Source organism: Mustelus asterias, chromosome 7 (genome assembly GCF_964213995.1).
Source record: "Mustelus asterias chromosome 7, sMusAst1.hap1.1, whole genome shotgun sequence".
Lineage (NCBI taxonomy): Eukaryota > Metazoa > Chordata > Chondrichthyes > Carcharhiniformes > Triakidae > Mustelus > Mustelus asterias.
In genome coordinates, this window is record NC_135807.1 from 103,769,698 (window position 1) to 103,785,728 (window position 16,031).

General features: G+C 42.6%; 1 protein-coding gene across 6 annotated transcripts in view; it reads left to right on the plus strand.

Annotated features, from left to right (window-relative positions):
- The window catches only part of golga4 (golgin A4), a 188,303-nt gene that overhangs the window by 27,189 nt on the left and 145,083 nt on the right, over positions 1-16,031 (plus strand). For all 6 annotated transcript variants that reach the window (XM_078216643.1, XM_078216641.1, XM_078216640.1 and 3 more), the window contains 3 exons: positions 3,306-3,389; positions 6,142-6,453; positions 8,655-8,702. In XM_078216643.1, the coding sequence (XP_078072769.1) occupies positions 3,306-3,389; positions 6,142-6,453; positions 8,655-8,702 (444 nt within the window). The remainder of the gene's footprint in view (positions 1-3,305; positions 3,390-6,141; positions 6,454-8,654; positions 8,703-16,031) is intronic.

Sequence of the window (16,031 nt, forward strand, 5' to 3'; positions counted from 1 at the left end):
CCAGAACGGCACAGAGTACTCCAGCTGCGGCCGAACCAACGTTCTGTACAGCTCCAAAATTATCTCCTTATCTACTCGATATTACAACTGATAAAAGCAAGTGTTCCATATGCCGCCTTAACTACCCTATTCACCTGCTCTGTTGCCTTCAGGGATCTGTGAATAAGCATCCCAAGATCCATCTGTTCCTCTAAGCTTCCTCATGGCCATTCATTAAATAATCCCTTGTCCTGTTACTTCTTAGAAAGTGCAACACCTCGCATTTATCAGTGTTAAACACCATCTGCCACTGCTCTGCCCATCTGACCAACCTATCTATATCTTCCTGTAGCCTACAACCTTCTTTACTATTCATCACCCACCCAGTCTTGGTGTCATCTGCAAACTTGCTTATCTTTCTGTCCACATTTCCATCTATATCATTGATGTATACAACAAACAATAAGGGATCCAGCACTGAATCTGTGGTACGGCACTGGATACCAGCTTCCAATCACTCCACCAGCCTTTGACCATCCCCACCTTTTATGTCCTATTACTAAGTCCGTTTTGGATCCATCTCGCCAAGTTGTCCTGAGTTCCATGTGTTTCAACCTTCTCAATCAGTCTCTCATGTGGGACCTTGTTAAAGGCTTTGCTAAAATCCATATAAAATCTACATCAGCTGCATTTCCATGCACTTGATCACATTTTTGAAAAATTCTATCAAATTTGTTAGGTATGGCCTCCCTCTGACAAAGCCATGCTGACTATCCCGATTGAACCCATGCCTTTCCAAGTGGAGATTAATATTCTCCTTCAGAATTTTCTCCAATAGTTTCCCTATCATTGATGTAAGACTCAGCGCTATTTAATTTCCTGGTTCATCTCTGCCACCCTTCTTGAAAAGTGGAACCACATTAACCATCCTCCAGCCTTCTGGCACTTCCCCCATGTAAGAAGTCTAACAACACCAGGTTAAAGTTGAACAGGTTAATTTGGTAGTAAAAGCCACGAGCTTTCGTAACAGGCTGTCCCTTCGTTAGGTGGGTGGGAGTTCTGATCACAAACAAGGCACAAAGACATAAACTCAATTTACGTGAATAATTATTGGAATGTGAGTCTTTACAGCTAATCAAGTCTTAAAGGTACAATGTGAGTGGAGAGAGCATTAAGCACAGGTTAAAGAGATGTGTATTGTCTCCAGACAGGACAGGTAGTGAGATTTTGCACATCCAGGCAGGTTGTGGGGGTTACAGATAGTGTGACATGAACCCAATATCCCGGTTGAGGCTGTCCTCATGTGTGCGGAACTTGGCTGAGTCGCTGAGCAGAGACTGATAGGGCTAGAAACAGTCTTAAGAATTTTAGCAATCGTAATCACAACGCAGTATGGTAAGCTTGTTATGGGCAGAAGAAAGATAGCCTGCAAAAGTTGGCTTTGGATTGGGGGGGTGGGGGGGAAGACAGATTTTATTAAAATGAGGGGGGAGGGTGATAAACTGCTCAAGATTTCATGGTTGATTTCTACAGTATTTTTCCAGAAAAGGTGGGAAGCTTGGTGTTAATAATTGAGTTTTTCAGAACAGCCTTTCTTTCACACATTTGCACTGTACCACCAATTAGCTACTGAGCTAGTTGATCATCACCCCGGCTTTGTGAAACCAAATGGGTGATCGGTGTGAAAATGTGTAATGTATTTTAAAGTAATTGTATTTAAGGGGACTAAATATAAAAATGTTTAAACCACTATTGTACTCAATGTACTGTATTATGATAGGTGATATGCCCTCTGGTGGCCACAGTATCTTACTCTGAATAATGAATGAAAAAATATATTGAAATTGCCAGGGACGTTGCTTTCATGTTTCAGGAGGCTATCTTATTATCCATATTTTTTTTTAAAAGTACAATTATGATTCAAAAAACCCAAACAAGTATTCCATGAAAGCTGCTGTCCCAATTGCTGCTCGACAAACTAATATGTTCCAACTTTAAAAAGAAATGAACCTTCATTGATATAGAGCCAGCCTTATTATATAAACTCAGGACACCTAAACCACTTCTCAACCAATGAATCACTTTTGAAGTGAACTGTTTTGATTTGTTCACTGAAAGCAAGTGAGCTGAACCACCAACGAATCAGTTGTTGATGTTGGCTGAGTGAAATATTGGGTATAATATTAAGAGGGCCCTTATTGCCCTTCAAGACTGTTGTACGAGCTATTTTATTCCACATTTAACTGAGTTTAAATTTCTGATAGATTTTAATTAAATTTGAATTCATGTCTCTGGATGACGAGTTCAGTAACATAACCACTATAATACAGTCCCCATACCATCTGTACTACTTGTGAACTGGAGTAGTTTTATGATTGAATTATTATTCATCAATATGTTTTCGCATTGTGCACCTTTTTTACAACTGAAGAGTGATCAGAGTAAGAGTTATCTTTTGACACTTTCAAATTTCTAATGTACTTAAATACACAGACTGTGCAGCTCCAAATAAACTGCTTTCATCATTGAAGTACAAGGCTTGTGTGATATATTTAATTTGGTGCTTTATGATAAGGTATTCTCTAAAATTGTCCTTCGGTTTCAGAAGAAGTTGCACGATGGTACTGTGCATGAGTCTGCAACTGCAATTGTACCATAAAGTGCCGGATCACTTTCATGCGTCTTAACTATACTGGACAAGCTAACAATCTGGCAGCTGTAGAATTTTTTAAAATTTTGTAATATTCTTATTCACATGAATGTTCCAAAACCATTGATTATAAATATATATTTGCTAGTATTGGTAGCCCTATTCCTTTGCTTTACTTGTGTCCTTTAATTAACTGTCACACCTAACCAAAAAAGAACTATTGAACTAATCTTCTACCCTACCCCTATCTAAAACTGATACTCACTTCAACTTATTTTGTATGAAATGTATTTTGTGCAGTGGAGCATTATGCATTGTACTGAGTATTGCTGGACATTAAATAGGCTCAGAGTTTGAATTGGCTGAGAATATTTGCAAAAACTTAAAAGATGAATGATTTCAGTTAACCTCAGAACTTCTCATTGGTCTGCATTTGCACACCAAGAGGATCCTGCACATCAAGAAAAAATGTATTCCTCTATAAAATGATCATAACCGAATAGATTTTAGGAACACTTAAGATTGTTACAATGATAAATATGACTGAACTGCATTATGCCCAACTGAAAGACTGAGATAATGATTACAACAGTATTTTTCTCAAAGTAACATGGAATTAGTGTCAAAGTCAACTATTATTGATTGTTTTCTTGGTCTGATTTAATTTTGTTTCCAGAATGTACTTAAGACATCAATAGAAAATTTGTCTTCTCCAAAGTTAACAGAGAGCTTCAATGATGATAGTTCCGTTACTGCTCAGGTAAGACTTTTCTTTTAGCAATTAGTTTATCAGACTGATTAGTTTGTAATGACAATTTCCTGAATTGTGCACAGGCATGTTAACTCTGCATTGTACTATTCAAGCTAAAATACTCGATGGACTTTCACAAGGGCAGAGTTTCCCTTCTTCCATGATCTTATTATGAGATTATTCTTCACTTTGTCAACCAATGTGGGACAAAATGTGGGTGGCATGGTGGCACAGTGGTTAGCACTGCTGCCTCTCAGCGCCAGGGACCCGAATTCAATTCCAGCCTCGGGTCACTGTCTGTGCGGACTTTGCACATTCTCCCCATGTCTGAGTGGGTTTCCTCTGGGTGCTCGGGTTTCCTCCGGGCGCTCTGGTTTCCTCTCTCACTCTAAAGATGTGCGGGTTCGGTTGATTGGCCATGCTAAATTGCCCTATAGTGTCAGGGGGATTAACAGGGTGAATATGCGGGGTTACGGGGATAGGGCCCGGATGCAGTTATGGTCAGTGCAGACTCAATGGGCCAAATGGCCTCTGCACTGTAGGGATTCTATGAAATTAAAGTTCTAAGTAGGATAGAGGAGCAAAGGAACCTCTGGGTACATATTCACAAATTATAGAAGTGCCAATGGAGGCTAAGATAGCTGCAAATAATGTACTTAAGTTCAATTCGAATGCAATCGAATTCAAAAGTAGAGAAGTTATATAAAGTTTTATCTTGAACCTCTTGGTTAGAGTATTGCACAAGGTTAGTCTCCCAGATTGCAACAGTGACATGAAGCACTGGAAAACGTGAAAAAGGATTTACAAGAATAATACTAGAATTAACAGGAAAAGAGAAGGCAGACAGGAGGCCTTATCGAGGTTTAGAAATTCACAAAGGATTTTGCAAGGGTAGATGTACAGAAGATGTTTCCAATTGTGAGGGTGTTCAAACTAGGAACCATAAATATAAGATTGTTATTGTAAGACCATAAGACATTGGAGTATAAGTGAGTATTCAGCCCATCGAGTCTGCTCTGCCATTCCATGAGATCACGACTGTTCTGATATGATATATCTCAACTCCACTTTCCCAGCTTGCACTCCATAACCCTTGTTTAAAAATCTGTCTGTCTCAGCCTTGAACCTACTAAACGACCCAGCCTCCCTTTCCCTCTGTGGTAAAGAATTCCACAGATTCACTACCCTCTGGGAGAAGAAATTCCTCATCTGTTTTAAATGGGTGACCCTTACTCTGAGATTATGCCCTCTGGTCCTCGACTCTCCCACAAGGGGAAACAGCCCCTCAGCGTCCGTCCTATCAAACCCCCTGAGCAGTTAATAAGGTTGCCCTCTCACTTTTAGCTCCAATGAGTACAGGTCAAACCTGCTCAACCTTTGATAAGAAAATTCTTCCTTACCCGGGATGAACCCACTGAACATTCTCTGGACTCCCTCCAATGCCAGAATATTTTTCCTTAAATGAGGGGACCAAAACTGTTCACAGTATTCCAGGTGTGGTCTAACTGAAGTTCATTGGCAATTCAAGAGGAACTTCCTCACTCAGAAGTGGTTAGAATGTAGAATTGGCTACCATCTGGATGGTTCAGGTAGCCTAGATTCTTCTTAAGAGGAAGAGGATATATCGATTCAGGGGGAAAAGAATAAAAGGATATATTTTTGTGGTGAGATGAAGTAAGGTATGATAAGGCTTGTGTGGGGCATAAACACTAGGAGGGACCATTTGTATATTCTATGTAAAACAATGTGATTTAAAATGTCAAAAAGAGAAATGGAAATTGAACTTCCTACTGTGCTGAATTGTCCACTCAATGTGCTTCTGTGAATCATGAAGTAATATGAGTGATGTATTAACAATATGCAAGGCAAGAACTGAAGAACCCAATTTCAAGTCATTTGGAGGTTAACTAAAGTTTGGGATTTCATTGTAGAGCAAGATTTTTTGATCATGGACTAAAAACTAATAAAATCTGCCTTGAGCACATCCAATTTTATTAAAACTATGAAACCGATATTCTGTCAATTTGAGTTATGCAGCTGATGGATGGATTCCTGATCGGTAAGGGAATTAAGGGTTATGGGGATCAGGCGGGTAAGTGGTACTGATCCACGTCAGATCAGCCATGATCTTATTGAATGGCGGGGCAGGCTCGAGGGGCTAGATGGCCTACTCCTGCTCCTATTTCTTATGTTCTTAAGTTGGATCTGAATCTGAGGCTGTTACTTAAGGTAAATAATATTGACACAAAACTGATATTTAGCCGAAACATGGTCATTTTGATTTCAAATAAGCAAATGTATGACCAATCAAAGGAAGTACGGTATCTGAAAAATGTAACTTTTTTATTAGTCAGGGAAGCCTTTTATCTTTTTGATTTGGAGCGGTGTGGTGGCACAGTGGTAGTATCACTGCTTCACAGCGTCAGACACCTGGGTTCAATTCCAGCCTTCGGTCTCTGTGTGGAATTTGCATGTTCTCTCCGTGTCTGCGTGGGTTTCCTCCAGATGCTCCAGTTTCCTCCCACAGTTCAAAAATGTGCAGGTTAGGTGGATTGGCCATAGTAAATTGCCCCATAGTGTTAGGAGATTAGTAGGGTAATCCTGCAATTTCTTGGGGTTACAGGGATAGGGCGGGAAATGGGCCTGGGTCAGAGGTTTTGTTGGATAGTTGGTGGAGACTCGATGGACTGAATGGTCGTCTCCTGAGACTTTATAAAGTTTGTGGCATTTGGAGAAATCAACATTATCTGTTCTGTTGTAGAAGCCTGAGATGCAGTCCTTTGCCCAAAAACTTCAACTCCGTGTTCCATCTATTGAATCTTTATTTCGAGCTTCTTCAAAAGAGACTCTTTTCCCATCTCCTTCAAAAGAATCACTGGTACGAACTGCTTCAAGGGAATCCCTCAATCGAATTGATGCAGATCCGTCTTTGATCTTTGATCCGTCATCAGACATTGAAAGTGAGGCAGAGGATTCTGCAAGTAACTTTGAGAGCATTAGCAAGGACCCATCTTCCAACCAGAACCGCAGAATGGAGCGGAGCTTGAGTAACTATAGATTGAAGTATTCAGAGGTAAGAACTTTTTATCTGACTCATTTATGGGATGTGGGCATTAATGGCAAGGCCAGCATTTATTGTCCATCCTTAATTGTCCTGGAGAAGGTGGTGGTGAGGCAACACCTTGAACTGTTGCAATTTATATGATATAGATAGACAATAGTGCTGTTACTAAAATAATATAGATGTCAGATTAATATTTTCCTGTGGCAACAGCAACCCTTGCAGTTCACAAGCAAAATACCTTACCATCTCTCAAGTACCTCAAATAACTTCCCATACAAGAAGTTGTTTTGATGTGATATATAAATACATGCAACAGCCACTTCGCACACAGCAAGTTAACATTCAAGAGGAGTGAATGATGGTGCTGCTTGATGGAGTAATATTGGCCAGAACACCCAACTGTACAGCTCTTCTTTTATCTGAATGGACAAGCAAGGTTTTTGTTTAAAACTCCCGCTGAAGATTAGCATTTTGGCATTGCAGTGTGCCTTTGTTATAGCATTGAGGTAAACTGTGGTATCTGCCCAAGACTTAAAATGGAGCTTGGTCCTATACTTTTTCTGACAGTGTCACCAGTCTACGAATACAGCACATGTTTTTGTGCCTTGACACAATGAATTGCTAAGTACAGTTGTGTTACCTTTGTTACGTCTGCAGCTGCGTGTGAAAGAGTCTGAGGCATTCAAGTCAGGTGACCCTGACCTGTACAAGAAACTACAGTAAGAAGTCTCACAACACCAGGTTAAAGTCCAACAGGTTTATTTGGTAGCAAAAGCCACTAGCTTTCGGAGCGCTCGCTGCTCCTTCGTCAGGGGAGTGGGAGTTCTGTTCACAAACAGGGCATATAAAGACACAAACTCAATTTACAAATTAATGATTGAAATGCGAGTCTTTACAGGTATTCAAGTCTCAAAGGTACAGACAAGGTGAGTGGAGAGAGCGTTAAGCACAGGTTAAAGAGATGTGTATTGTCTCCAGACAGGACAGTTAGTGAGATTTTGCAAGCCCAGGCAAGTCGTGGGGGTTACAGATAATGTGACATGAACCCAAGATCCCGGTTGAGGCTGTCCTCGTGTGCGGAACTTGGCTATCAGTCTCTGCTCAGCGACACTGTGTTGTCGTGTGTCGTGAAGGCCGCCTTGGAGAACGCTTACCCAAAGATCATAGGCCGAATGCCCGTGACCGCTGAAGTGTTCCCCTACAGGAAGAGTGCACTTTTGCCTGGTGATTGTCGAGCAGTGTTCATTGTAGTAGCGTCTGCATGGTCTCCCCAATGGACCATGCCTCGGGACATCCTTTCCTGCAGCATATCAGGTAGACAACGTTGGCCAAGTTGCAAGAGTATGTACAGGCCTCCTGCACTGTAGCGATTCTATGAGAATTGCTGCTGTAAAATATGTCTGGCTTTGGAAAACTAACTAAGAGTTTGGACTGTCATTCTCTCCATTCCATAATTAAAATTCAATAGATTTGAAAACTGATGAAGAAGATAATTTTTAATATTTTGTTTCGTTCCATAATCCCATAAGTATGTCCCTTTTTTTGTAATTTCACTGTAAAATGGTTAACAAGTTGAGAATAATCAGTCCTTTTTACTTGCTGGTGTACTGTCCAAGAATACATACATACATACATATGAATTAGGAACTGGAGTGGTTACTTGGCCCTCAGCCATTCAATAAGATCGTGGCTGATCTGATTGCAACACCAACCCCAACTCATGACCCTAAGAGAAAAATGTTCTTTGCACCTCTCTCTTAAATGAGCGACCCCTTAAATTTGACCCCAAGTCCTAGATTCTCCCAAAGGAGGAAACACCCTCTGCACCCTTATGATCTTCAACATTTCAATTAAAACTTCTCTAACCTGATTGTTTGTTCATTGACTTCACTATTCCTTGATGTCAGAGATCATGGGAAGATGTCACCAGAATGAAATTGGCATTGTGATAGTGGACATTGATACCAGAAGTCCGTTAAATCTTTGTGAGCTGTTTCCTTTGAGGTCAATGATGAGTGCAGTCTCTTCACAACAGGCCACAAAATTGGCCAGTTTGTTGCAGAATTGTCAAAGTTTGTAAAGGTTTTGGTTGATAGAGGAAAACAAATTAGTTATTTGTAGCACTGTTGATTATTCCATGTATTTGGAAATGTATGCATTTAAAATGGAGTTTTGCGGAGTATTTGCATGACATATTTTTGTTCCTTCAGTTAGTCACTGCCTATCGGACTTTGCAGCGAGACAAGGAAAAAATGCAGGTAAATGAAGATTCCAGCCGTGATAACCCATTATAGACCACCCTGTGATCATGCAGCAAACTGGTAACTATGGTAACTAGTTCTGAGTGTAAATGAGCTGCACAAGTTCTTTATTCTGGTTTCAACGATTGGGAGTTGGAATCAACAAGGAGTTAATTGCTCTGAGCATTATTGGGATAATTAAAAGAAGTATGTGTAACATGATTTGCCCGTTTAAAAAAAAATCCATCCATAAAAAAAAAATTCACATGTGCCAAGTTACAGTTCATTTTGCTTCTGCTTACCATATCTCAGATTAAACTGACCAGCCGGTAGTTCCCGGGCATTTCCTCACACTCTTCTTTGAGCAAGGCTGCAACATTGACAATTCTCTCGTCTTCTGGCACCACCACCATTTCTAAAGAACAAAGGAAGATTGTGGCCAGTGTGTTTGCAATTTCTACCCTTGGTTTCTTCAAAGCCCAGGGCGGGAACATGCCATCCTGGATTCACTTGTCTATTCCCTAATGATAGAACCCCCTATCACGACTGCTTTCCCAGTCATCCTTCTGTCTCCATTACCACTGAGCCAAGTCTAGTTATGTTGATTGATTCAGGTTCTGCTCCCCAGAGGAACCACCACTCTCACCAGTTTTCAAAAGTGAGTACCAATAGGCGAGTGATATTCACTCAGTGAACTCCTACACTACCAATTCGTCGTCCTCAACTGCTTAGCAATCATCTATTTCTTCTCCACCTGCATATCATTCAGCGGTGTGGTGACCATATCCAGAAATTTGCTGTCTGTGTAGTTCCTGGCCTCGCAGATGCACTGCAGTGATGCCAGCCACTGCTTAAGCTCCAAAATCCAGCTCCTCCAGCTGATGAGAGTTCCTGCAAATATGGCTGTCGAGGACATGAAGTCCTCACATGTTACAGGATCTGCATTGCATGAGAACTCTACCGTGCCTCTATTTATTAGACTAATGTTTAAAGAAGTAAGCCAAAGACTTGTGCAAACATGTATAAAAAAGAATAATTCACTAGTTGTCCCCTTTCTTGTGTTGGCAATATGTTTTGATTTTTTTTTACCTTGCTTGCTGGCGCTCATGCTTTATTCACTTTGCTGCTTTGTTCCTTACCTCTGGACTCTCTAAGCAACCAATCACCTATCTGATGTCCTGTGACATTAGTCCTTATTTTTTTTGTTGATTTTCCTTCCCAGTGCTCCCTCACTCTGACTCCCCACTGCCTCTTCTATCTGTTGTTCCCTGGCACTTTCTCTGAGGGTGTCTCTTAGGTTGTATATCAGCCATGATTTCATTGAATATGAGACATACCCGAGAGGCTAAATGGCCAACTCTTGTTCCTATGTTTCCAGGAGTATGATTGTTCCTTTTTTGTTAAACTCATAAGCTTTTGTTGGAGATCCTTAGAGCATCCCATCCTTCCTCACAACTGAGATTGTTTTGTTGTAGGGAAATATCCCTTTACCAGTGCAGAATAGAAGTCGAGTCGCAAATCAAGGTTCAAAGCGTGTCTTTATTGTACAATTACTGTGATCCCAGGGAGACCCCCGTAGCCAGCTCAGAAACAGTGGCTTGGCCACGTTGATCTCAATTAAATCACATCAGCTCTGGATCTTTATAGGGATCCAAAATTCGCGCGGGAACATTTGATTATGCCTTTTTTTACACAATGTATAAAGTGGTCTGTCAGTTTCAAAAGTCCCTAGGAAGTTTCATGGATTAGCATTTGTATGGTGTGTGTTCGTGTTAATGGGATTACTTGGTCCTGCCCCGGTGTCTAAATGCGTTTCCCATTACCATCTCTATGTGTCCTCTTATTTAAATTGATCCTATTGTTCCGTGTCTGTGTTTCCTGCTTGTGAGATTGAGTGTTAATGTCATCCTGTCCTGTTGGGTGTCTGGGGTATTTCATTCTTAACCTTTTATCCTTATCTCTTAGTTTATCAGATTTTTATGTCTGCCTTGGCCAGTTTAAAAATGCAGCTACGTGCTGTTGCTAGGCAGATTAGGGATCTTCCGTAGTTTCTGAAATTCGTGAGTCTCTCAGCTGTGCAGGGGGAGACCCGATCGAATATCCATCCGGGGGTGCCCCTCTGCATTGTTGGCCCGTTATGAGTGGTGCCAATTAGTCCAATAAAAATATGTTTGATGATGCAAATATGGTTTTCTGGAAAATTTCCTCCTTCAGTCCCTCCTCTCGTCCAGGGGGTGCCATTCATGGCTGACCCCCCATGGACGACCTTCAGAGGAACAGTGATTTGTACAGCTGTTGTCCTTGCCGTTGTTCCTCCTCTTCTGGGTCGTTGTTAAGTTCTTGCATCTGGATACTGGCAGTGGGTAGCATTCTTGATGTAATATTTGCACATATCACTTTAATACAGGTTAGGCCAAGGCAGAGTGTGAACAGGATGGCTACTACTAGGATTAATCCCTTCATAATATATGCTCCCCAAACTGTGTTAAACAGCCATCCTAACCACCCATCAGTCCCTGTTAACCCCTGTTTAAAGTTATCCAATTGCTTTTGTATCCCGGACATGGCTGCTGTTATGTTTAGTGTCTCGTCGTGTACGTATGTGATGCATTTTTCCTTGATGATGGTGCATACCCCCCCTTGTCTGGCTAGCTGATAGTCCACCGCATATCTCGTTTGTTGTGTGTATAGTCTGAGTTCTGCGAGTTCTTGGTCAATTGCGCCTAATGCTTGTAGGGTGTTGTTTCCTAAAATGGTCAGTCCACATATGAAGAAGTTCCTATTACTGGCACTGATCACCCCTGCGGCGCCTCCCAGGGATAGTGTCCCCAGAAATCCATATCCTAAAGAAGACCCTAGTGTGACAGGGGCCTGCCAGTCGGAGCAAAATTCTGCGCTGATGGCCCTGGTCACTATGCGTTTCTGGACATGCCCTTCACTTGGGCATGGAACCGTGAGAGGTCTGATTGTCCCTACGGAAAAGAACCTTGGAGGCCTGTCTGTGGCCGTCATATATACATTTTTAAATAAAAACACGTACCCGTCTTTAACCCGATAACATGCATTACCCCGGGGTCGTTTGACCGCATGGCCCCATCTTGTGGAACCTTCCCTCCCCCTGGACTGTCCACTTGATTGTACCTCTTGGTGAGAATCAAATGGATATGTCCCTGAGGCTGAGCTTACGTGGGTGCTGTTGCACTTGCCACACATAAGCTGCCTACCCGCGGTGACTGCAATGCATTTTTGTTGCTTGCAGTCACAAGTGAAGTGTCCTTCCCGGACCCGGCACTCCTGGAGAGCACAATGTGCCTCAGCGCACGAATCATTTTTAGGGACAAAGGCATGCACGCACCCCCATCCCTCTCCCTTAAAACATTGTGGGTAGTTCCCAAGTGTCTCCTCCGGTTGGGGTCCCGTCCCCCTTAGAATTCCCGGCTCAGTGAGCTCTACACACCTTCCTTGTATCCCTTGCTTAAAGTACCCAATATGTTCTTTGCAGGGTGCCCCCGATGTGTCAATAGTGAATAACTCTTGTGGGAGCCACCCTGGTGTTGCGATGAATAGGGAGTTTACTGATCGCGCTGAGGGGTAACAAGCGGTCCTATTCCCATAGATCTGGATGTGTGTTTTCAGGAATAGGTTTCCTTCCATGATTGGTGGTTCTGCTCCCCTAACCCCCATATGTTGGAGTGTATTTACAATGGTCAGGGTTATTATCAGATATGTCCCTGTTCCCATATTGCTCTTTTTTTTTTTTTTCAACAGTATTTTACAATTACAGTATATACAGAAAATAAACAGGCAATTAAATTAAAAGTAGTTGGTTCCGACGTCTTGATAGTAGATCTGGTCCTGGTTCCTGTGGAAGTTGAATGAGCAAAACGGTATTTTTTTAGTTCATTTGTCCTCATATAGTTTTAATTGGGTCCAGTGTTTCCAGACCCCCTGTCCCCTTATATCTATACAGGCACAGGTATCTCCGCTAATAATGACCTCGTAAGGTCCGTGCCATCTTGGGGCAAATCCTGGTTTTGCAGGAAGCACTTTTGTTAATACCCGGCTCCCGGCTTTTGGGACTTCTGGTAATATTTCTGAGTCCCCCTCTGCGTCGACCTGTGCCTGATTAGAAATTACGGACCGGCGCATCCCCTTCAATTGGGTGCTAAGGTCTCGGATGTATTGTCGGATACATCCATTCATTTGTATGTAGTCTTATCAAAAGACATCGCTTTCCCCATTAAAATCACATGCCATACAGTTCCGATCTTTATATGAGTACTCTTACACTATCTCTAATTTGATCATTTGTTTGCGTGCAAGCGCTACACCACAGTACTTCACAAAATAATTATGTCTTTATCAATGCCCAATATAGTATATGAATATATCATACAAAGTTGGTTAAGGCTTTTCAGGATTTGATGTTATTCTTGTGTCTATATGGCAGTGCTATACTGTATAATAAAAATAATCAAGCGGCAGTTGTATCATACCACTTTACACATCGTACCCGTGATATCCAAACCCTTTTAATTCAAGCCGTTTCTATTTTTAAACTGAGCTCCAGATCGAAACCCCCGCACTCTAGGAAAAGTAACAGGCGCCGAATCAAAATCAAAGCAGGTACAATACATACCAGTTATTTGATTAGGAACATTTTGGTTTCTTAACTGGCTAGGTTTTAAGCTTTGCAGTGCTTTTATATTTGGCAAACCTTGAACCTTGATGGCTCATGAAATTCCGACGGCAGTACATAATTTTAAACTAGTTCAGAATACTAAACTATCTGACGTTCGCAAATCGCGATATTCTGCGATTAATACTGTATTTCACTGACTTGATACACTTTAAACTAATTCATAGACCTCAGTCTTTTGTTCCTGCTTTTCTACCTTTCCACAAAATAACTTATTTTCTTCTCTTAACCCCTCAACTAACTCTTATAATTTCTACTTCAAGACAAAGGAAAGAGCACATGCTTCCTTCCAAGGTTTAAATCCTTTCTTAACGTTAAAACAAACAACAACAAAGCATCCACGCAACCACTTTGTTTAAACACACACACACACACATGGAAGCTTCCAAAAGTCATTCCACAGTACATCCTTTTTCATTCAAACTTATCATTTCAGACTGGGATGAGTGTAAAACATTCAAAGAGAATACAGAACATTGATTAAGACAATCGCTTTTATTCTTCTTTCTTCCAAACTGTAATTAACTCAAAACAGAAGTAAATTCAAGAAATCCTATCACTTTAATCTTTAACAGTTTTAACACTCTCCCAGCCCCCTTCAAGGCATCTACATATATTCTCTCCCCCTCTTTCCTGTTTTGGATGGGAGCTACGGGTTGTGAGATTTCGACCAATGTTGGCCGATAAGTGGAGTGGACGGACACCGGCTTTTGTCGGGATTCACAGTCTTCTGTGGGCGTGGCTACACTAATCCTCTCTCGTCTCCCATCTCCCTGGCTTAAGGTTTCTCCTAGTCACCCTGGTGGATTCCGGGAATGTGGTGCCCCCGGGGTTGTTCCATAGTTGTCTTGGGGTCTCCCATGCTTCCCCCAACATGTTGCTTCAGTGTGCCCTGCCTTGTGGCAGTGGTCACAGCGAGGCCCGCCATTCTCAGGTTTCCCTTTGACTGGTGCCCCTCTGCAGAATCTAGCCGTATGCCCTGGCTGGCCACATGTGTAGCAGCTGAACCCGGTTCTTCCCCTATCTCCGTTATGGGGGGTTCCAACTCTCTCTCGTCTGGGCTTGGTTTGGGCAGCCTTCTCTTCTCTTATCCCGCTAGCCCACTCGACTAGCTCGTCATAGTCTTGGGATGCTATCACCCCCATCTTAAGGATCTCTTGGTGTGCCTCTGAGAGCCCGTCCTTAAATGCCTGAACAAAAGCCCTGTCTCTCCTATCCGCGTCGTCTCGTCCTGAACATTCCCTATATACCCGGAATAATCTCTCTCCAAATTCCGATGCATTTTCCCCCCGACCTTGTTTAGTGTTTGTGATCCTGCTCCAATTAGTGGGGGAGTTCCCTAAGACCCGTTGGACTTCGGTCTTGAATAATGTAAAGGGTGCCTGCTGGTCATCTATCTCAGCCGTTGTAGGAACGGCATGTGTCCACCTTCCTCCATTATAGTCCTGTGCTGCTTGGGTCGCTGGCCCTCCTGCCACCAACCTCCATTTATCCGCTGGACAGGCTGCCCTGACCAGCTGGTGTATGTCCCTTAAATGTAACTGGTGTCCTACCCAGAGCGAATCTAATTCGCCCCAAAATTCCATGTTTGCGCTTCTGGGTTTTAACTTCCCCAGGGATGCCATAATCTGCTGCCTTTCCCCTGGCGTAAAAGGCTTATAGGTTGCCTTTGGTTGTGCTAACGTCCCTCCTCTCGTGACTGGCGCTAGATTATAATTGTCTATGTTTTCTTTTGATGCTGGAGTGGCTGTATGTTTCTGCACTGACTCGTATGGGCGCCGAGGGTCCGTTTCCTCTGATCTCTGCGTTATCTCCGCAGTGTGGTTTCTGTATTCTAATTCCCTCACTCTCTCCTGTAATACTTTAATTTGTTCTGTCTCTTTGTGTCTCTCCTCCATTGAGGCATTTACTTCCTCAATTAGTCCAGCTAACTGGGTCACTAATATTACTCCCATTACTTTTGTTTTGTCCCGTTTAACTCCGTCTACCCACTTTCTTTGATCTTCTAAAGTTTGTGATGCGTTCCACCCGTTCCGTTTCATCTTTGCAACAATCGCTTCTCTGGCTAACAGATACTTCAAAATGAGAGCTACTGCAGTTTCTCCCTTAACAACGTGGTCTGCCATTTTTCTGTCTAGCAGTCCTGCAACCCCCGTATGCTGGCTGCTACAGTAAAAGTGCCTCAACTCTCTCCCTTATCTCCTGTCACTGATACTGCCCCAGCACCGTCTGTATTGCTGTAGGGCCTCGTAGTGAGGTTCCAGTGGGTCTCTTTCCCCTGGGCTCCCCCAACTATTCCTGACACCTCACGCTTGGACTATTTTGTGTTGTCTTATTGGGATGTGTGCTGGTTGTTTAGTGGGTTTGTCCGCCCCTGTTCCCAGCCCCTCTAAGTACAACGCCTCCCGCTCGGCCACCACCCCCACTAGCAGGGTTGATCCGTTACCCCAAAACCGGGTATCCTGCTATGGGCTGTGGTGTTCCCTACAGACGAACAAGGTTATCAAACTCCGCCCGGGTCCCTAATGGATCCTCCGTCGTCGTGTCTCTTGGTCAGGATGGATCGGGTCCCCTTTTCCTCAACACTTACACACATGTATTCTGTTATCAAAGCCCCTGTTATAGTTAGTAACTGTATCGACTCTGAG